This window comes from Macaca fascicularis, chromosome 8 (assembly GCF_037993035.2).
Source record: "Macaca fascicularis isolate 582-1 chromosome 8, T2T-MFA8v1.1".
Classification (NCBI taxonomy): Eukaryota; Metazoa; Chordata; class Mammalia; order Primates; family Cercopithecidae; genus Macaca; species Macaca fascicularis.
The window spans coordinates 135,006,977-135,026,551 of record NC_088382.1 but is presented as its reverse complement, the minus strand read 5'-3'; the positions used below and the strand labels follow the sequence as shown (position 1 = coordinate 135,026,551).

Below are 19,575 nucleotides of genomic sequence, written 5' to 3'. Positions count from 1 at the left end.
GTTCTAAATGTGGGCTTCGAATATATTTTCATTTTCTAAATTAAGTCAATAGGGAGGAGGAGGGTATGGAGTTAAGAATGGAGATTTTAGGACTGGGCTCTCCAGATTATGGTCCCAGCTCAGCCATTTCCTAGTTCCATCTCTGACTTGCCATGGGTGACTTTGCTTCTCTGTGCCTACTTTTCCTTATCTGTAAGAACTGTGCTTCCCTCACTGGGGTATGAAGATTATATGAGTTAATATAATGTAAAGCACTTAGAATGGCACCTGGTATACAGTAAGTACTCAATAAATGTTAGCTATTATTAGCTATTTTGGTTTTCCAGTGTCATCAGGGTATGCTTCAAATTTTGTTTAATTAAATAGTAAGGTTGATAAAAGGTTGCTAATGGAGACAATAGATTGGTACTCATTACACAATTAGAATATAATTGAAGACATTCAACTTAAAGACCCTGCTGGTGTAAGTCCATAGACTCTCAGGGGTCAGAGAACATCTTGTTGAACACCTTCACTTTATGGCTGAAGACACTAATGCCCAGGGGGATAAAGTCACTTGTAGTAAGCCATCTAGAAAAACAGAGAGCAGCTGGAATGTCGTTACTGTTGATGGTACTTTAGGTTCTTGGAGGGCTGCAGCAAAGTTTTCATTACAGGCATCAATCATCACTGCAATGCACTGATTAGCCAGTCACTGGAGCATTCTATTCCATTCAGAATGACAATAAAAGCATTTATATGTTTGGAACTGTCAATATACAATATAATACAAGAAAGTAAACTGACTTTGCTTTATAACCAAATGCTATTATTTACTATACTTACAGAAAATGCCTTGCAATGGGTGTTTTTTTATATGTTTTAATTTCAAATATCACTTGAAAGACATTCTTTTTATTTATTTATTTATTTATTTATTTATTTATTTTGAGATAGAGTCTTGCTCTGTTGCTCAGGCTGGAGTGCAGTGGTGTGATCTCGGCTCATTGCAATCTCCACCTCCTGGGTTCAACTGATTCTCCTGCCTCAGCCTCCTGAGTAGCTAGGATTACAGGTGCGCACCACCACACCTGGCTAATTTTTGTATTTTTGGTAGAGACGGAGTGTCACCATGTTGCCCAGGCTGGTCTTGAACTCCTGACCTCAAGTGATCTGCCCACCTTGGCTTCCCAAAGTGCTGGGATTACAGGTATGAGCCACTGCACCTGGCTGAAAAACATTCTTTAGCCAAAACTATTATAAAAATCAATCTGATGTCCTTGAAATGGAAAAGCCTGCACCTCTGGAACAATCCCTACATCAGGAGGCGTGCAGGGAGGACACTGCAGATGATCAAAGTTTTATTTAACATTATAGAACACTTAAAAATAAACAATATGCTTGCATTTCTGTTGTGTAACTTAGAAAAATGTTTTCAAGCACACATAAAAGCATCAAGTTTTACCCCAAACAAGTATGCTATGCAGCCAGTCCCTAACTGCTGGGGCCAGCACTGCTCTCAACAGACGGCTGAGGTAGGAGGTAGGCTGCTGGTGTCCCTGCGGGCAGGTGGCTTTTCCTATTCGGAATGATGTATTCTCTTGTTGTGGTTCTCAATCGCCCTTCTAAGTGCTTCATCCTGGATGAGATCCGACTTTCTTACATTCGTGTGGCTACAGCCAATTTTAGGGCAACTGCAAGGGAGAAAGAACATCAAGTCAGTCCCCTTTACTGCCTTAAGCAGAAACTTCTTTTACACTCAAGTGTTTAAGTAAGACTTCTAACGAAAAAGGAAAAGTGTTAAAGTCAGGACCAAGGTGCCCTCATTCATTGATTTGCTGAGTCCCTACCTGAGCCAGGTCCTGTCCAGATGCTGGGGACACAAGCGATATGTGAGTAGTGCCTATCTTATTAAGAGCTAACTTTCTAATGAGAAAGACAGGCTACCACTAGCGAACCAAATAAATGCTTGCTGTAAGTTCAGGTCACCTTATGGGCTATGAGGGCAACAAAGCAGGGTCAAGAAGAGACAGTGCTGGGGCCATGGCTGCTTTGGCTGGACTCAGGGCATGCCTCACCAAACACATCTCATCTTGGGCAGGACCCAGAATGAAGCATGGGAACAAGTCTGCATGTGGTCCGGGCTAAAGCAGTAGCGAGTACAGTGCTGAGGACGTCCAGCTTGGTGCCCTGGAGTGAGAGCAAGCTCTATGTGGCTGAAGCGACCCAGACAAGAGGGAGAGCAGTTGGAAGTGAGGTCAGTGGGCCAATGGGGCTTTGGATTTTATTTAATTTAATTTATTTATTTTGAGACAGAGTCTCACTCTTTCACCCAGGCTGGAGTGCAGTGGCGTGATCTTGGCTCACTGCAACCTCTGCCTCTTGGGTTCAAGTGATTCTCCTGCCTCAGCCTCCCGAGTTGCTGGGATTACAGGCGCCTGCCACAATGCCTGGCTAATTTTGTGTATTTTCAGTAGACACGGGGTTTCACCATGTTGGCCAGGCTGGTCTCAAACTCCTGACCTCAAGTGATCCACCTCCCTTGGCCTCCCAAAGTACTGGGATTACAGGTGTGAGCCACCGCCTAGATTGGATTTTATTTTAAATATGAAGACAAAACACTGGAAGGTTTTGAGATGGGGGAGGGGTGTGTTTGGTTTACATCTGGAAAATGTTACTCTGGCTGCTTATGGAGAACACAAAGCAGGGAGGTAAGAGAGGGGCAGGGAAAATAGCGTGGGGGATCCCGCAGGGTACAGGAGAGAGGTGAGGGCAGCTTGGTCGAGGGTGGCATGGCGATCAGCTTCAGGACACGCTTGACCATAGAACCTGTAGGACTTGTCAACGGAGCGGCTGTGGAGTGTAAGGGAAAGGGAAGAAGCGAGCTTCATCTGGGCAGATCAGTGACTGGTAGTGCCCTTTATCACAGTGGGAAATGATGGGGCAAAACAGGCTGCAGCACAGAGCCACAGTCCTGGTTGGTATCTGTTTCCTCTGGAACGGATGCCCAGTAGCTCTCCCAGAAGAGACTGAGTGGACCACTGAGACTCAGTGGAAAGGCTGCAGCTGAAGACACCAGTGTGAGTCACCCAGAAAGGGGTGGAAACAAGCCACGGCTCTGCTTCCATGTGATCTGCTCTGAGGGCAGTGGGCTGGATGACATCACCTATTTCTTCTCAAAGAATCTGGTTCTCAAAGTGAACCAAATTTTGGTAGATTAGAGGCCCAATGTTTGGAGTCAAGCTAATCTAGGTCTGAATTTTCTCTCTACCACCTACTTGCTAGTTATGAGACCACAGGCAATTCACAATAACCTTCTTGAGCCTCTCTTGCCTCTGATTTAAAATGGGGAGAGAACCCCTATTTCCCAAGGTGACAGGCAACACAGTGCTCAATGATGTTAATTCCCTTCCTGATCCCGTGACTATCATGTGTTCCCTCATCATCATTCTTCCAAGAAGTTTTAAAGTTCTGGATCTATTTCTACCTTGCATATATCCAACACAGGCATGTACCCATTCATGCATTAATTGATTCTTCTAGGGATCAGTCCTGTGCTAGGTTCTAAGCATGCAACTGTGAAATACAAATATATGGTTCCTGTCCACACAGAGCTCTGGCCCAGTGATCTGAGACAGCTCTCCATAAAGCACAGGATATTAAGACCAAAAACAACAAATATGCAAACCACACTAAAGATGCAAAAGAGAAGGAAAGAAAGTTGGTCATGGGAACTCCAATTTGTTTAGTGGTAGGAAGCCCAACAGTCCAACATGAAAGAGAAAGTATTTCTTGGCCCTGATCTGTGGATCAAGGAGTCTTTACATTAGATTGGCATTAATCAATGAAATAAATAATATGCTTAATAACAATATTTATTTTTAAAATATTAAAATATGGCCAGGCACGGTGGCTCACACCTGTAATTTCAGCACTTTGGGAGGCCGAGGCAGGTGGATCACATGAGCTCAGGAGTTTGAGACCAGCCTGGCCAACATGGTGAAACCCCATCTTTACTAAAAATACAAAAATTAACTGGGCGTGGTGGCAGGTGCCCGTAATCCCAGTTACTCGGGAGGCTGAGGCAGGAGAATCGCTTGAACCCAGGAGGTGGAGTTTGTGGTGAGCCGAGATCGCACCATTGCACTCCAGCCTGGGCAACAGAGTGAGACTCTGTCTCAAAAAAAAAAAAAAGCCCTATATACTCAGGTGCATGATGTGTTAAATCATAATTACAGAAAGGCAATTATATGAAAGAGGATCAGGGTGATTTGGCCCAGGTATGCATCATTTTGATGATTTGGCTTTGCATTAGGGCAAAGTTGGAGAAATGTTTTACACTAGTTTAAAAATCTGTATTTTTCCCTAGCCTGTCCCCCTATGCTGTGAAGTCTCAAAGTGAATTATCCCCTCCCCTCCCCTTCCCTTCCATTCCCTTCCCTCCCCCTCTCCTCTCTTCTTCTTCCTCCTCTTCCTTCCTCTTTTTCTTTCTTTTTCTTTCTCTCTCTCTCTCCCTCCCTTTCTTCTTCCCTCCCTCCCTCCCTCCCTCCCTCCCTCCCTCCCTCCCTCCTTCCTTCCTTCCTTCCTTCCTTCCTTCCTTCCTTCCTTCCTTTCTGTTCTTTCTTTTCTTTCTTTCTTTCCTTCTCCTTTCTTTTTTTGACAGGGTCTCATTCTGTAACCCAGGCTGGAGTGGCACTATCTCTGCTGTGACCTCTGCCTCCCGGGCTCAAGCAATCCTCCCACCTCAGCCTCCTGAGTAGCTGGGCCCACAGGTGTACACCATCACACCTGGCTAATTTTTAAAAAATTTTTTGTAGAGAGTTTCACCATGTTTCCCAGGCTGGTCCTGAACTCTGGAGCTCAAGTGATCCACCCGCCTTGACCTCTCAAAGTGCTGGGATTACAGGCGTGAGCCACCGTGCCTGGTGAATTATGTCTGTATGAAAATAAGCAGCTAAGATCATGAAGAGGATACAGACACTTTTGTGACTAGAAAAGCCAAGTATCATAACTTTGGCTTCCATGACATTGAAATGCAAGTCCAAGTAGGTTGCTGGGACGACCCTCCCTTAATACATAACCCTGCATATCTGCTTTGGGCTGCCTGGCCTTGGTCTCTTCCATCCTACCCAGGAAAGGCCTTAACTCTGATAGCCAGACAGTGAATAAGCAGTGGAGAGGGAAGTGGAGAGTGAGGTGGGGAGGACTTCCTGATGACATCATGGTTTTAGTCAGTGCATGAGAGCACGCTGACAATGTCTGATGAGCTTAACCACACACTTAGCTGCAGAACAGGCACCCACCTTCACTTCATTGGGATGGAGCCCAGGGCACTGAGGGGATAGACTCTGATGGTAGAGGCATGAACCAAAAAGCCCTCCTAAGGGGAGCGGGATGGCCTACTGACAGAATTGCAGGTCAAGAGTGACAAAGACCTGGGCTTAAACCCCCTGGCTGTGTCACTCTGGGTAACTGACTAAATTCTCTGTGACTCAGTTTTTCCCTTTAAGAACATGAAGGCAGAGCACAAGCCTGTCAAATAAGGTGAGAAATAAGCAGGCTGATGTGTGTCAAGGACTGGGGAGTTCACTTCAGGTCCTGCCGTGCACCAGTCCCTGCTCTAGTCCACAGCTTCCGCTCTCAAGAAGCTCGTGGAGGGGAGCCAGCTGCGCTGACAATGTTGGCATGACATGGGGTGCTAATGACATTTTGTCCAGCATGAATACGGGCTCAGGGAAGACTTCCTGGAGGCAAGGTTGATGCTGGAACTGGGAAGAACCTTGTTTCTCACTTCATCTCCAATAAACACAAGTTTTTAAAGCAGAAAGGATAGGAGAAGGCCATCATGCCACAGTGCTGAATCAGGGCATGCCTCCTCTGGAGAAACAACTGTCTCCACAAGCATTCGGCATTAATCCCACGACATCCTGGTGAGTGAGTTCGGTGTGGCAATACCTGATCTTCAGTTGCCGCATCATCGCTGTGCAGGAGTCAGCCCTTCAAGCCTTGAAGGAGTGGCTGGGTCCCCACCTCCAGGCACTGCCCAAGCAGAGCATTTCACTGCAGCACGGGGCAAGCACAAAGGTGACTGCTGAGCAAAGGGAACTGGGCCTTGGGGTCCCACAGGGCTGTGGGGAACCTTGGCCTCTGCAAACGCTCAAGAGTACATGATCCTGGGAGTTCCTGGATCTGGGTCCCAAGAATTCCAAGGTTTAGTCTACAAGCTGTAGACAGAAGGTCTATAGAGACCTCTGGAAATCTGAGTGGGAGGGATTCCTGTCATACCTCAACACAGACAGTAATTCTATCTCACACCCCCGAGTCTAAAATAATGTGTCACTAAGCGGCACGGGGAGCGATAACAACTCTATCAGTCTCGGTCTTAACAACCCTGCAGCTATTTGTTTAGCGCTCTTCGCTCCCAAAAGAGCTTTCAACTAAGTGCTTTTGCTTCTCTTCTGCCAAGAAATGTGCTGGTCCAGACCTAGAATGGAATTCCCTACCATTTCTTTGGCCCCTGAAATGCTGTGAGATGCTGATGTTATTTCCACTTTACAGATGAGGAAACTGAGGCAGAAAGGTTGAATGGCTTGTCAATAAGTGTTGAAACAGGAACTCCAAGCACAAAGCTGGAGTTCTGCTGTTGAATGACCCATTTCTATTCAACTTCATTTTATTCTACATGCTCTTAAATATGACTTTTAAAAATACGTTTCCTGTTCTCAAACAAAAAAGCAAAAAAGTGACTGTGGTCAAGTTAGAAATATTAATATATGAAAATCATAAGGTTGGGAGGCCAAGGTGGGCAGATCACTTGAGGCCAGAAGTTTGAGACCAGCCTGGACAACATGGTGAAACCCTGTCTCTACTAAAAATACAAAAATTAGCCGGGCGTGATGGTGTGTGCCCGTAATCCCAGCTACTCGGGAGGCTGAGGTACGATAATCACTTGAACCTGGGAGGCAGAGGTTGTACTCCAGCCTGGAGTACAACATTTGATGACTGACTGAATGTAGGAGAAAGGAAGAAGCAGCGAGGGGTGGCTGACATTAAAAAAAAGAAAAAAAAAAAAAGGAAAAGAAAAAAAAAGGAAATCATAAGGCAGCTTTATTTTTAAGTGAATAAATAGGCTTATTTTTTTTTTTTTTTTTTTTTTTTGAGACGGAGTCTGGCTCTGTCACCCAGGCTGGAGTGCAGTGGTGCGATCTCGGCTCACTGCAAGCTCCGCCTCCCGGGTTTACGCCATTCTCCTGCCTCAGCCTCCCGAGTAGCTGGGACTACAGGCGCCCGCCACCTCGCCCGGCTAGTTTTTTGTATTTTTTAGTAGAGACGGGGTTTCACCGTGTTAGCCAGGATGGTCTCGATCTCCTGACCTCGTGATCCGCCCGTCTCGGCCTCCCAAAGTGCTGGGATTACAGGCTTGAGCCACCGCGCCCGGCCAATAGGCTTATTGTTAACAGATATATTTTAGGAAATTATTCTAACTACTGTGCTTGGCTGGGGCTAAAGTCTCAACAATATTATTCTGACTCAAGGCAGTGCAGAGAGGCCTTCCCAGGGCCTGAAGCTTGCACAGTAAATTTCAGGCAGTGCCCAGAACACAATGGATCTGGAACTCCAGTCTAAACAAATAAACATAACTAGAACAATCTAGGAGGAAGAAATGAGACAATGTGTCATGGACGTTTCTAAACAAAGCGAACCCAGAAATACTCATCACTCTAACGTGCATCATGGGAAATGACACGACTTTATGCTTCATCAGAAACATCTGGAGTCGGTTTCAAGAAGGCCCTGAGTTCTAATCTACTGCTGCTCAAATGCACCTGGCCTTCAGAACCCTGCCCATCCCGCCCGCAAGTTCCCATGAGCCTCCACCCCTTATCACTCTTCCTGGCTCCTGGCTATGTTTTAGACTGCTTTGCTGGGATCTTCTTCTGCTGATTGATCTTTTCACTGGTCAACAAAGTGTTTTTTGAGGGTTGGCACCAGGGTGCTGAGACGTCACAGTGAGCAGAACGAAGTCGGGCTCTGGCCTCGCGGATATCGCGGGGGAGGCCCAGGTCCTGCCTTGCTGGCTCTCTGCTGGCGAATGCATCAGTTCCAGAGCTGCGTTTGCGATGGTAGTTGAGTGGGTTGACTCCTCTACACTGATAACCTCCCAATCCACATCGATAGTTCTGAGTCCTTCCCTGATTGCAAAACTCACATTTGCTGCATTCCTGGACACTTCCACGGGGCTATATTGCTGGGACCTTGAATTTAGGATGACCTGAGCTGAGTCTATCACAATCCTCCAATAAGAGTGTTCCCCTCTCATGCCTTCTCTGAAGGCTAATGAGCAAATGACAGTCCTAGACACCCAGATGAGAAATGTCAGCCACCCCTCGCTGCTTCTTCCTTTCTCCTACATTCAGTCGTCAAATGTCATTAACTATACCTCCACAATCACTCTTGCATCTCTATGCTCTCATTATCTATAACTTAAGCTACTGTAAAAGCATCCTAACTGACTTTTTTTGCCTCATGCCTCCTTAATCCATCTCTGCATTGCTATTGGAGTAACTTCCTAAACTCCAGGTTGGCTCATCTTACTCCTTTAAAACTGTCCTCCTCTCCCATGCCTATAGAGTAATGGTGGAAAAAAATGAAGAGGATGTTGATAGTGGCTCAAGTTTGAAGATGATGATGGGACAATTTTTACTGAGCCCTACTGTGTACCAGCGACTTTAAGTACTTCGCATGTGTATTTAAATTTTAAATATGCCAATGAGGCGATTACAATGACTGTCATCCATTTATGGATAAGGAAACTAACGAAAGCATGCCATGGCCGGGCGCGGTGGCTCACGCCTGTAATCCCAGCACTTTGGGAGGCGGAGGCGGGCAGATCACCTGAGCTTGGGAGTTTGAGACCAGCCTAGCCAACATGGAGAAACCCCATCTCTACTAAAAATACAAAATTAGCCGGGCGTGGTGGTGTATGCCTGTAATCCCAGCTATTCAGGAGGCCGAGGCAGCAGAATTACTTGAACCTGGGAGGCGGAGGTTGCGGGAAGCCTAGATCGCACCATTGCACTCCAGCCTGGGCAAAAAGAGTGAAACTGTCACAGAAAAAAAAAAAAAAAAAAAAGAAAGAAAGAAAGCATGCCATGCCATAAAGAAAAAATAAAGCATGCCATGCCATTTAACAACTCAAATTCCCCCTCTATTTTTGGAGACAGAGTATCACTCTGTCACCCAGGCTGGAGTGCAGTGGTGCGATCTCGGCTCACTGCAAGCTCTGTCTCCTGGGTTCACGCCATTCTCCTGCCTCAGCCTCCCCAGTAGCTGGGACTACAGGTGCCCGCCACCGTGCCCAGCTAATTTTTTGTATTTTCAGTAGACATGGGGTTTCACCATGTTAGCCAGGATGGTCTTGATCTCCTGACCTCGTGATCCACCTGCCTTGGCCTCCCAAAGTGCTGGGATTGCAGGCGTGAGCCACCGCACCCGGTCGAAATCTGACATTTCAACTGTAAGTCAGAAACTTAAAACAGATCAAAATGTACTAAGCTCTACATTTTGCAAACATTAGGCAGCAAAGCCACTATTCTTCTAGAATAAAAAGGATAAGTTACTTGCCTGAATGACCATCAAGATATCTTTAGTCTCCAATATATTATCTCTAAGTCCACACCCAGATGAGGAGTGCTGGGGAATTCCAATTCTAGGTCTGGACCAGCAAATTTCTGGGCAATGGAGAAGCAAGCCACACATCAAAGGGACTGTTATCAGAAGTCAACTGAGAACTAGTCACACCTGCAATTCCATTCCTGCAACAAATCCATGATAAGAGCACAAGAAATGCCAAACTGAGTCAATGCCAGTCAGTCTGGCTAACTCAGGATTCTGTGTTATTACAGGAACAGAGCATGGTCGTCCGTGTTCATGGGAGGAGGGGAAGGAAGGCGAGATATATATATATATGTGTGTGTGTGTGTGTGTATATTATATTTAAAGATCAATAATATATATGATATACATATAAAATAATATATAACATATGTATTATGTATATTTTTAAAGATTCTGCAAAACTTCCAATTAAAAAAATAATTTATCATTTATGAGTTAGCCACAAATTTACTTAAACCTTTTTTTTTTTTGAGACAGAGCCTAGCTCTATTGCCCAGGCTGGAATGCAGTGGCACAATCTTGGCTCACTGCAACCCCCGCCTCCTGGGTTCAAGAGGTTCTCCTGCCTCAGCCTCCCGAGTAGCTGGGATTATAGGCACCTGCCACCACGCCTGGCTAATTTTTGTATTTTTAGTAGAGATGTGGTTTCACCATGTTGGCTAGGCTGGTCTCGAACTCCTGACCTCAGGTGATCTGCCCACCTCGGCTTCCCAAAGTGCTGAGATTACATGCATGAGCCACTGCGCCTGGCCTTATTCTGTTTTGAAGGTGTGGGTGAAGTTCCCTCAGCTTCTTCCTGAACAGATTACTAATTTTTCCCTCAAGTATTGTTTTTCCAGAAAGCCCACTTCCATGTTTACAGTATTCGGGAGGTGAACGGAATTCAGAAGAGACACTGAAGTGTCTTTTCCTCTAGCGTGAACACACCACCTCTGAGTGACTACCACTGGGGAAGGCTCCACTTCCTTCCCTGCGTCCACTCACCGGGCCTTTTTCTTCTGCTTGTGCCTGGACTCAATAATGCCAACAATGGCTTCCTCTTCATAGGTGTGGCCACACACTTTATTTTTCACTGGCTTCTTCATTTCCAACTGTAATCAAGGAGATGTTGGGCTTTCAGGAATGATAATGATCAACTTCCAGTAGCTGTTTTGTCCTAGTCCTGAGCTTTCTATGTTTAACTTCCCATTCTCATGGCTTTAGATAATTATTAGGCTTTAGATAAGGAAATGCAGGGAATCCAGTGGCAGTACTGTCACTTGGCCTGTAGGCCATGACTTTAGTCCTGGATCCTTAAGGGCACGATTTAGTGACAGCTCTCTCCAGCCCAAGAACCTCCCATGGATACTCTTCAACCCCCAGCACTTTTCTTTACTCCCTCCTTAACTCCCTAAGTGACATCAAACCAGAAAGCAAACAGGAATCTTTCTGCCTCTGTGAAGTGAATCATGTTTCTTTCAGGGGAAGGAGGAGGAAGCGGTACCAGCGTAATGGGGCACATGAAGTTGGTCTGACTTTGGGTCACAATCATCTCTTCATCCACTCCTTCTGTTCCGTCAGCTTCTCTGTCGGCTTGAAGACCATCTAGAGGAAAATGGACAGTTGATAAGCCTCCCTGGTCTAACGTCAAAGAAAAGGAAGGAGTGGAAGGAAAGGAGGCGAAGAGTTTCTGGGGGTGAATTTGGTGTTGGCCCCCATGTAGGGACTGGATGCATAGAAACTCTTCTGCTTTTCAGAGGACACTACGGGGTACCTCATTCTGACTATTTTTGATAAGGAAACTGAGGCTCAGAGCAGTTAAAAAACCTCTTTTTTAAAGTTATACAGAAAGTGACCAAGAGAGTGGCTTCAGAGTCAGAGAACCGACCTAGTTATCTCTTTCTTGTCCAGTGGTGAGACGTTAGGCTAGCAAGGTGCGCTTTTCTAAAGCCGCTGCTTTACAGGCTTGTGGCAAAGATTAAAAGAGATGAAGAATGTGGTATGCTTTGCACAGCTCATGGTACAAAGGAATAATCAATAAACAGTCATTACTATTAGGTAGTGCAGGGCTTCTCAAACTTTTTAGTTGTAGGTATGAACTCTTTGAAGCTTTTTTCTATGTGGGTTATATTTATCAATATTTAGCAGATTAGACATTAAGACTGAGGAATTTAAAATTCATTAAAAAATAACAATAAAGTCAGTTGCAGTGGCTCACGCCTTTAATCTCAGCACTTTGGGAGGCCGAGGTGGGCGGATCATGAAGTCAAGAGATCGAGACCATCCTGGCCAAAATGGTGAAACCCCATCTCTACCAAAACTACAAAAATTAGCTGGGTGTGGTGGCAGGTGCCTGTAGTCCCAGCTATTCAGGAGGCTGGGGCAGGAGAATCGCCTGAACCCAGAAGGTGGAGGTTGCGGTGGGCCGAGATCCCGCCATTGCACTCCAGTCTGGTGACAGAGCAAGACTCTGTCTCAAAAAAAAAAAAAAAAAAAAAAATTAAAAATAACAATAATCCCACTACATATTACCATAAACAACATTTTAAAAGTTAAAATTATATTTCCAGAACATCCCCCCGATACACACAGACATACATAGTGAGAAGAATGGCACTGTTTTCCATTCTTATAAATATCTTGAATGTCTGGCTTCATAGCAGCCAGTTGGATTTTGATATCTGCATATGCATTCAATCTGTCACAATATCACATATCCTGTAGTCTCTGGGAAAACTCACTCATGAAAAGAATGAGCGTGAAACAGGCAGATGAGATCATACTATTATTATAAAGAAGTTTTGACCTTATGGACACTCCAAAAGACCCTTGGAGTACACTAGAGTTCCCCGGCCTGCACTTTGAGAACTGCTGAGCGATAGTGACAGGACTGGCTTTAAACAGAGCATGAGCTGCTTCTGAAACTGATGTTCTTTGCATTACATCCCATTTGCCCCCAACTGAAAAAAACAAAACAAAACAAAAGAAAACAAAAAACAGATGATAGACAACCTTTGAATGGGATGATGGGAGAGTATCTCACATGAAAGCCATTCTCTCTGAAGAAAAGATACTTGTAATTTTGCACAGAAGTTAAAGATCAATAGCTTTTTTTTTTTTTTTTGAAATGGAGTCCCGCTCTGTCGCCCAGGCTGGAGTGCAATGGTGTGATCTTGGCTCACTGCAACCTCCGCCTCCCAGGTTCAAGTGATTCGCCTGCCTCAGCCTCCTGAGTAGCTGGGGGTATAGGTGCACAACACCACGCCTGGCTAATTTTTGTATTTTTAGTAGAGATGGAGTTTCACCATATTGGCCGGGCTGGTCTCGAACTCCTGACCTTAGATGAACTACCTGCCTTGGCCTCCCAAAGTGCTGGGATTACAGGATAAGCCATGGGGCCTGGCCAAAATATCAGTAGCTTTCTAAACATGTGTTGATGGTGTAGTCCTTTCTCCTTCCTTCTCCTTTCCCTTCCCTACTCTTTTCTCCCTTCCCTTCCTTCTTTAATTTTGGCAAAATAATACAGACATAAAAATGGCTTTCCTCTTAATGTATGAGAGGAAGCCCTTGTTTCTGGTTCAGGTGGTGTGGCATAACTTTCGGTACCACAGAACTGATGCCTGTGGGCCATTACCTAGGCCAGATGAGGTGTTTGTTTGCAAAGGCACTAGTGGTTGAGTATCCCTTATCCGAAATGCTTGGGACCAGAAGTGTTTCGGATTTCGGACTTTGAAATATTTGCATATGCATGATGAAATATCTTGGGGGATGGGACCCAAGTCTAAACATGAATTTCATTTACGTTTCATATAAAGCTTATGCACATAGCCTGAAGCTAATTTTATACAGTATTTTTAACACTCGTGTGTACTTGATGCATGAGGTCAGATGTGCAATTTTCTGCTTGTGGCGTCATGTTGGTGCTCAAAAAGTTTTGGATTTTGGAGCATTGTGGGTTTTGGATTTGGGGATTAGGGATGCTCAAGCTGTACTGAGGGGCAGGGAAAGGGCTGCGGAGCTCTCATTCAAGGTAACCTAGAGAATTAATTGCAACACAGGGATTCTGCCTCCAACTACTTTGAGAGTCACCTTCTTGGCGTAGACTGGTGTATTTGTATACCAGCTTGCTGTCCCCTAAACCAGCTCTCATTCTTTGAAGAAGGCAGTGAAGATCTCAGGGCTCAGGCATAACCAGTCAGAGCATTTTTAACCACTGGGCATTAAGGTGCAGTGCCTCGGGGCTTCCAGCTTTTCAGGGAGCTAAACAAACGTCTGAGACCTTAAAAACCATTGATTAGCTTCAAAACAGAGTAACAATAGTACTGAAATTACCAAATGTTAAAGGTCTGTGCAAATGTGAAGTTAACTTCATTAATTGTTGATTTGGTAATCAAAAATACATAATTTGGAAGCGATATGTAGGGCTGGATTTACTTCTTCATAAACTCAATTTTGACAGCAAGGCTGGGTGCAGTGGCTCATGCCTGTAATCCCAGCACTTTGAGAGGCCGAAGCGTGTGGTTCACCTGAGGTCAGGAGTTCGAGACCAGCCGAACCAACACGGCGAAACCCCATCTCCACTAAAAATACAAAAAATTCTCCAGGTGTGGTGGTGGGCGCCTGTAGTCCCAGCTACTCCGGACGCTGAGGCAGGAGAATGGTGTGAACCCAGGAGGCGGAGCTTGCAGTGAGCCGAGATCGCGCCACTGCATTCCAGCCTGGGTGACAGAGCAAGACTCCATCTCAAAAAAAGAAAAAAGAAAATACAAAAATTAGCTGGGTGTGGTGGTGGGCGCCTATAACCTGAGATACTTGGGAGGCTGAGACAGGAGAATTGGTTGAACCTGGGAGGTGGAGGTTGCAGTGAGGGAGATCGTGCCATTGCATTCCAGCCTGAGTGACAGAGACAGAGTCTTGCTCTTGTTGCCCAGGCTGGAGTGCAATGGCATGATCTTGGCTCACTGCAACCTCCGCCTCCCGGGTTCAAGCAATTCTCCTGCCTCAGCCTCCCGAATAGCTGGGATTACAGGTGTCCGCCACCAGGCCCAGCTAATTTTTGTATTTTTAGTGGAGACGGGGTTTCACCATGTTGGCCACCCTGGTCTTGAACTCCTGACCTTGTGAGCCGCCTGCCTCGGCCTCCCGAAGTGCTGGGATTACAGGTGTGAGCCACCGCGCCTGTCCTAAAATGATATTTAATAGGGCAGGTACCACATTTAGTATGTTTGCTTTGGGGTGGGGTCTCTGGAAATTATATTGCTCATGGCTATGATGGGTTTTCATGCTTCTCAGGGCCTGTCTTTGGAATTCCTAGTGCAAGAGTTAGACTCCTAAGAGAGTCCCTTTATCAGTCTACTGACTCTTCACCATGGCTTGGGAAAGTTGGACAGGTAAGGAGAAAAGCCAAGGAGAAGGCCAGGAGCCGTCTTTCCCTTGAATTCACTTCTCAAAGCCTCCTCCTATGGGCTGCTGCCTCCCATTTCTGATCGTGTGTTTAAGAGCAAAAATAAAAGTAGCTCTTTCTTAATTTTGTACACCATTTATTCTGAACTGATGGCTGGTTTCTGACTGTATAGTTGTACCATAGAATTCACCAGAAAATCTGTTAGATGAATAACAGAGTTCAGCTGATGTGAAAGACTGTGGGTTTGTTTTCCTATTTTTAAATTTCAAAAGGTAGAGGAAGTAAGAAAGCACAACTCAAATGCAATGTCTACCACTAGGGAAGGCTGAGTGGGGAACTTCAAAATTGTAGGTGGCTACCAGCATCAGTGATCACGAAAGAAAAAGGTAACAAAAGTGAGACTGGGGAAGAATGTCACGAGTGAGTAAGAGACCACAGACCAAGAGTCTAAAAAGAGAAAGATTCTCAATAACTAAACTTCCCTAGAGACAGAACATTTCCTCACTCTCAATCTATATTTATAGAAATTGACATTAGCGTTGGGATTCTCCATTGTGCTAACAAAAGGTCACATCTGGCAATAAGTATCACTTACACTGATTTAGATGACCCAAAGACAAACCTTTGTGATAAGCCTGGTAAAAGGACGATGGGAGAGAAAATATTGATCATCTACTAGAAACACAGAAGTTTTAAAGTTGAGGTTATCTATCTGTCCTAAATCTCGCATTTACCTGAGAAAATTGAGATCCAAAGAAAGTATAGGTTTTGTCCAAAGTCACGCAGGAATTTAATAAATCAATGTGTTGTTCTATTTTCTCTGACTGGTTCATTTGAATACTAAAATCTGAGTATTGGTTCTGGGAGCTCCTCTGCTCCCAATTTTTTTTTTTTTTGAGAAAGAGTTTCACTCTTGTCGCCCAGGCTGGAGTGCAATGTCGCGATCTCAGCTCACCGCAACCTCTGCCTCCCGGGTTCAAGCCATTCTCCTGCCTCAGCCTCCCGGGTAGCTGGGATTACAGGCATGCACCACCACCCTGACTAATTTTGTATTTTTAGTAGAGACGGGGTTTCTCCATGTTGGTCAGGCTGGTCGCGAACTGCTGACATCAGTTGATCTGCCCGCCTTGGCCTCCCAAAATGCTGGGATTACAGGCGTGAGCCACCGCACCCAGCCCCAAATTGTTATTTCATTGATAATAATACCTCAAATTTACTGAATGTTATATAGCAGCTACTGTGCTAAGCACATCATATATATTATTTCATTTACTCCTAACAAAATACCCATGAAGAATAACTGTGTTGTTATTCCTATTGTGTAGCAAGAAAATTTAAGCCCCACAATATAAATATATTTTTTTGAGATGGAGTCTTGCTCTGTTGCCCAAGCTAGAGTTGCAGTGGCACAATCTCGGCTCACTGCAACCTCTGCCTCTTGGGTTCAAGTGATTCTCGTGTCTCAGCCTCCCGAGTAGCTGGGATTACAGGCGCCCACCACCATGCCTGGTTAATTTTGTATATTTTTAGTAGAGATGGGGTTTCACTATGTTGGCCAGGCTGGGATATCGAACTCCTGACCTCAAGTGATCTGCCTGTCTCAGCCTCCCAAAGTGTTGGGATTACAGGTGTGAGCCACCATGCCTGGCCAACCCCACAATATTTTTAAGGCAAGTGTAGAAAATATCTGCTTTATAATAAAGCAACAATTGGATTAAATCAGTTTAATCTTTAGTAAAGAGGTTACAAAATTTTCCTAACTATAAGTAGAAAAGCAAGCAAACTAGTCATATTATTTTCTATATACATAGACGATATTGTTAGAAGCGTATGCCACCCGTCCAACTTCTGACCAATGGACTGATCTCGGACCTCTACTTGTGCCGAGGCAGGAAGCCTGCATAAGAACTAACATTTACAGCACACCCATGAGGGATGGAGCAAGGTAGAGTTAGGTAACTTGAATATGTCTTTTTTTTTTTTTAATGTCACAAAATGAACACCAAAAGGAAGAAGAAACCCTGGATATGTTTGAAGTAGTATTTCCAAAGGTCTACAAATATGGTCCAATAATGTAAAATTGGATGGGACGTGCAGTGAGGGCAATGATTGGACCCCAAAATGTAAGTTCCCAGTTTTTGTGGCTAGTCAGTTATGACTCAGGGAAGGGCCAAGCAGCTCTGCGTTTGATCCTCCTCTTCTCAGTCACAAGCCACCGACTTGCTCAAAGCCAAAGCCTTGAATCATTCTTGGTTATTCCCTTTTCTTCATTCCTCACATCCAATCCACTGGCAGGTTCTGCTGACTCTGGTTCTACACCATATTCCAAATCCAGCCCCTTCCAAACCACTACTGCCGCCTGCCCAGCACTCTGCGGTTGCTTCCTAACTAGTGTCCCTCATGAAGGGCCACAGCCTCCCACGTCCGCCTCTTGCAGTGGCCTAGACAGCCCCAGTGACTCTGTCCCTGACAACCTAATATGGTTTGGCTGTGTCCCCACCCAAATCTCATCTTGAATTCCCATGCATTGTGGGAGGGACCCAATGCGAGGCAATTGAATCATGGGGGCAGGTCTTTCCCATGCTGTTCTTGTGGCAGTGAATAAGTCTCACAAGATCTGATGGTTTTAAAAAGGGGAGTGTCCCTGCACAAGCTCTCTCTCTCTTTGCCTGCCACCATCCATGTAAGATGTGACTTGCTCCTCCTTGTCTTCTGCCATGATTGTGAGGCCTCCCCAGCCATGTGGAACGTTAAGTCCATTAAACCTCTTTTTCTTCCCAGTCTCAGGTGTGTCTTTATCAGTAGCATGAAAATGGATTAATACGCAACCTCTCTGCTCAGTTGTCCTGTCTCCCACCATGCTCAAGGCACACTTGCCTTTTCTGTTTCTGGAACATGCCAAGCTCCTCCTGTCTTTGGGCCTTAACACTAACCTGTCTGCAATGCTCTTCCTCCTGCTCTGTGCCTGTCCTACTCCTTCTTGTCATTTTAAAATGTCAGTTTAAATGTCATCTCCTTGGCGAAGCCTTCTCTGATGTCCCAAGCTAAAGAAGCCACACAGACTTACTCTATCACACCACTCTTGTTCTCTGCACAGCACATGTCCATAAGTGCTATTTTTCTGCCTTTCTTCCCCACTCCCCCTCCTTCGTTCTTTTCCAAGAAAGCAGGGCCTTCATTCTCTTGCTCACGGATGTTTCCTAGAGTCTAAAATAGTCCTTGGCATAGGGTAGTAGGTGTTCAATAAACATCTGACAAGCAAAGTGGCTCATCCAACAAGGCAGGAGTGGGCATACTTTTCACAAGATTACACTTAACATATTTAGCAGACGTGGCAACACAAACACATACACACATCCTCACACAATGATGATTTTATAGGTTTTAGCCAAATGACAGAGAGGACTTCACTCTCGCTCGGGGTGCAGTCCTGGACCCTGAATTACATGTCAAAGGCAGGAAGTAAATATAAGCTTGAAAATTACAGTAGGCTGTGCGGTAATTACAAAGGAGAATCCAGACATGGTCTTGTGGTCAGAATATACATTTGGTACTGGCCACACACAGCCCTAGCATTAGTCACTTGTCTGTCTTCAGGCATCCCAAATTTGGCTACCAGTTAGAAAGTTTTATGCCAGCTGGGAATAAAATTTGATTGCTATGTACTTTTTCAATTAGGCTGGAACATTTTTTTTTCTTTTCTTTTCTTTTTCTTTTTTAAATAGAGACAAGCTCTCACTATGTTGCTGAAGCTGGTCTTGAAACTCCTGGCCTCAAGGGATCCTCCCACTTTGGCCTTCCAAAGTTCTGGGATTGTAGGCATGAGCCACCATGCCCGGCCTAAGCCTGAACATTTTCCTGAAATCACTTTTCTCTTGAAACTATGAAAGTAGCATATGAAGAAAATAATTTACAAATATTTTTTGCCTGCTTGAAATGCTTATTAGACTGCCTATATTATTTTACTTGCATTATTCCAAAGACAGTTTATTTGGAAAGGCTGAGCTGGTGCCTGGAAAATTTGGGGGCCATGCTAATGTGCAAAAGCACATTGATTCCAAGTTTGAAATTCTTTAGTTATAGCATGTGAGTATGTATCTGTGCCAATCCCTGATTTGTTTCTCTTACTCAGTAACCTATCGCTGGGACTACCAGTGACCCCACCTGTGGACTCAGACACATCTTAGGCTCTAAGTGGAAAATGAGATATTCAGTAGGCTCAGTTCTTTTGGTTTGGAATTAAGAGCTCTGTGGGGTGTGTGTGTGTGTGTGTGTGTTTTGCTTTGAGATCCACTCCTTGGTACTCTTGGGTGTCCAGCTTTGTACCTCAGTTTCCTCATGGGACTGGTGGCCTGTCCTGACTGCTAGCTGTTTGGTTGTGCCATGTTGCCATTTCCCTTCTGCAGGAAACTGAATCCTAGGTTCCTGTATTAGTCCGTTCTGACACTGCTAAACAAGACACACCCAAGACTGGGTAATATTTAAAGGAAAGAGGTTTAATGGAACTCAAAGTTCCACATGGCTGGAGAGGCCTC

The 19,575-nt window shown here is 45.0% G+C and overlaps 1 protein-coding gene across 9 annotated transcripts in view; it reads right to left on the bottom strand.

Annotated features, from left to right (window-relative positions):
- Nucleotides 1-1,323: 1,323 nt before the first annotated feature.
- NSMCE2 (NSE2 (MMS21) homolog, SMC5-SMC6 complex SUMO ligase) overlaps nucleotides 1,324-19,575 on the bottom strand; it is a 271,125-nt gene continuing 252,873 nt past the window's right edge. For 6 of the 9 annotated variants that reach the window (XM_065519592.1, XM_065519595.1, XM_005564054.4 and 3 more), the window contains 3 exons: nucleotides 11,141-11,241; nucleotides 10,642-10,748; nucleotides 1,324-1,673 (listed from right to left, as the gene is read on the bottom strand). In XM_065519592.1, the coding sequence (XP_065375664.1) occupies nucleotides 1,559-1,673; nucleotides 10,642-10,748; nucleotides 11,141-11,241 (323 nt within the window). In that variant the 3' untranslated portion in view covers nucleotides 1,324-1,558. The remainder of the gene's footprint in view (nucleotides 1,674-10,641; nucleotides 10,749-11,140; nucleotides 11,242-19,575) is intronic. The other 3 variants (XM_073999423.1, XM_073999421.1, XM_073999422.1) reach the window with 1 other exon arrangement.